The sequence below is a fragment of the Ciconia boyciana genome, chromosome 3 (assembly GCF_034638445.1).
Source record: "Ciconia boyciana chromosome 3, ASM3463844v1, whole genome shotgun sequence".
NCBI classification, from domain to species: domain Eukaryota; kingdom Metazoa; phylum Chordata; class Aves; order Ciconiiformes; family Ciconiidae; genus Ciconia; species Ciconia boyciana.
The window spans coordinates 85,289,969-85,292,912 of record NC_132936.1 but is presented as its reverse complement, the minus strand read 5'-3'; the positions used below and the strand labels follow the sequence as shown (position 1 = coordinate 85,292,912).

Below are 2,944 nucleotides of genomic sequence, written 5' to 3'. Positions count from 1 at the left end.
GCTCCTGCCTCCGCTCTCACGCGTCGGCGCGCGGGCACGGCCCCCCACCGCGCGCACGCGCCCAGCAGCCCCTCCCTCGCCTCTTGTTTTGGAGGCGCGCGTGGTCCTCTCCGATTGGGCGCCGCGCCGTGCCCCGCCCCAGCCCTGCCGCGGCGGGGGTTGCGCGCGCGCCTGGACTACAGTTCCCGGGACGCCGCGCGGCTGCGGGAGGAGCGGGCGGTTGGGCGGCCGTGGGGGCGGCGGCGGCTGCGCGAGGGTAGCGGGTGCGCGCGTCGGGGCTGTGGCGGCGGTAGCGCGCGGGCAGGTTGAGGTGAGCGCGGCGCCCCCGCCCGACGGCTCCCGCCCCAGGCAGGAGCGGCCGCGCCGGGAGGAGACGCTGCCACCGCCGCCGACCCTCGCTTCGTCCGTCTCTTTCCTGTGGCGGCGGCGGCTGGTGCGCGACGGGGCGAGGGCCGCCCTCCCCCGTCAGCCGCGGCGGGTGGAGCGGCGGCAGCAGCATGAGCGGCGGCGGTGCCGTGCGGAGCACAGCGGCGAGGGCACGGCTGGCAGCGCGGCTGCTGGCGGTGTTCAGCTGCGTCCTGACAGCGGAGGCCCAGGTAGGAACCAGCGGCGGATGGGACGATGCGGCAGGGTCCCCTCATGGCCGGGGGGGGCGGACGTGGGGAGGGAGGGAAGAGAGCACGGCCGGACAGGGGTGCCCCACCGGCTGTGAGTAGGGCTGCGGACCCCTGGCTGAGGGGAAGGAGAGCAGAGGTCCTTCCTGTCGCGGGCTGGAGGAGGCGGTGAGGGCGCTTCGGAGGGGCGTGGGGGAGAGGGCAGCTCTGGGCCGTGTCTTGTGCAGCCTCCCCGGCGGCGAAGTCTGGGGATCCCTCGCTGAAGTCTGTAGCCCACGTCCTTCCTATTCGATACCCTGCGGTTGCTACTTGCTGGGATCCAGCCCGGGGCCGCGCAGTTGGTTGCCTCCGGTCTGTGGGCCCCCGCTGCTATAGTGAGGGGAGATGTTGGTTGATCTGGTACCCATATATAACGGCCCAGCTACACAGAGGAGCTGTTTAATCCAGGTAATGCTGCTTGCTGTCTGTGGGGTGTTGTGGTGAGCTCCGGGTTGGATCGTACCCTTGGCTTAGGCAGAAACTTCGGTGTCCTTATGAAGTCCATGAGATACCATATGGTAATATCAGTGCCTGGTCTTGGCTTGTGTTTAGGTCGTGTCTGTTTGCCCACATTACAAAGAAGCATGAGAATGCGCCTTCTTTCTGTAAACTGCCTTCACAGCTTCAGAAGGACAAGTGTCTGTAGTTGGGAGTTTGCTATTCATCAGCAGTGTGACTGTGACTGAAATAATAGCTGGTGTCAAGTCGGGAAGCATTTCAGCTGGGCCAAAGATACTAGAGTGAGACTATATAGAAATACAATGTCCACGTGGAGCAAAGTTTGTCTTCTGTATCTGGCTATTATTTTTCTTACATTTTCTAAATTTCTGCTTTGTATAACATGCTATATTGTAAGTGACCGTCCAAGGCAGTGACTAGAGTAGTCTAGCACAGATAGCTTTTATTGAAGGGGTTTTTTTGTTGTAAGTTGAGGTTTTCTTGGGTTTAAAAATCCCTTATTTTAGTAGCTATTTTAGCATAACTAAATGCTAATTGGATTGGGATTCTTAAAGGAGCCATTAACAAACTGGCATGGTTTTCTTATGATGCTTGGCAGAGAGATTGGTTGTTGCTATTTAATAAAATTGTTAGCATATTGTATTCAGAGTTTAAATATCTAGAGTTTGACTTGCTCAGGGAAAAGATAAGCTAGCTATTACTTCATTGAGTCATGTTACCTGTAGCTTTTCTCTCATTCTGCAGTTATGGCAAAGTAAAACATTAAGTAACAAAACAAGGTGTCCCAGGTGGTCTTCTAATTATTGAAGCAATTGAGGTACAACAACCTGATAACAGTAATAAGGTTGTTTGTTTGAATAGACTGCTTGTTAGTATATGCATTTATTCAGGTTTTTCTTAATGTTGAAGTGCTGAATACATTTCTCTTTCCAGATTTCATAAGGAGAAAATGATGCAGGTTGGATGTTGACCTTTTCTTCTGAAAGGTTGATTTATCTTGGAGAAGATATGTTAGACGTTTAACATCTCCAGTATAGCTCTGATATCTGTACAAGAACTAAACTAGGTTTGACAATACATGGAAATACTTTGATAAGCATATTGGAAATATAGAAGAAATAGCTATTCTATGTCAGATGACTTCTTGAACACAAATTATAGTAGGCTAATGCTTTTAGAGCTTACTGTAGAGTTCAAAGTAATTAGCAGATGAAAAGAAAGCTTGATACTTGGCCATTGTAATGAAAGCTGTGATAACTTACAGTACCGTTTGGCTCTATAATTTTGGACTAAGTTAACTGGTATAGTTCAATTTAAAAAAGGCAAAATACCAATTGTGTGAACAGCAAAGTAGGTCTTGCAATACATAATTTTAGCTGTGTAATACACTGTTCTTATTTTGATGTCTCCAGTTCGAAAAAGAATTCACTGGAAGATCCAGGTGTCGACAAAAGTGAAACATTTTTCTGCATGTTCTTAGTGTTTCATCATTACGCAAGTGAGAGCACTGAAGACTACACCTGGACTAATAAAAAAACCACTTAACTGGGGTACTTGAAGCCTGTGTTGCTATTGTGTTAGTGTGCTATGAACTGACTCCGCTGATGTGCAGTATTGGTGTTTCATATGTACTGTCAAACCATTTCATGAATTGTGATTTGGTACAGATATAGCATAGTTTAATTTTAGAGCATGCCTTCCAAGGAAACATTGATTTTGCTATTTTATGTATACAGGGAGCTAACTGTTCCAGTTTTGAAAAAGTTGTGAGAAAAAAATGGAGAATTTCATTTGCTTGCTCTTGTTACTCTAAATTAATTTTTCTCTTAATA

The 2,944-nt window shown here is 49.7% G+C and overlaps 1 protein-coding gene across 6 annotated transcripts in view; it reads left to right on the top strand.

The window, feature by feature from the left end:
• Positions 1 to 209: 209 nt before the first annotated feature.
• ERO1B (endoplasmic reticulum oxidoreductase 1 beta) overlaps positions 210 to 2,944 on the top strand; it is a 32,533-nt gene continuing 29,798 nt past the window's right edge. For 3 of the 6 annotated variants that reach the window (XR_012041591.1, XM_072856416.1, XM_072856414.1), the window contains exon 1: positions 214 to 596. Coding sequence is in view for 4 of the 6 variants with exons in the window: in XM_072856416.1 (XP_072712517.1) it covers positions 498 to 596 (99 nt within the window). In the remaining 2 variants the exon portion in view is untranslated. Of the gene's footprint in view, positions 597 to 2,944 lie in introns of all 6 variants that reach the window. The other 3 variants (XM_072856413.1, XM_072856412.1, XM_072856415.1) reach the window with 2 other exon arrangements.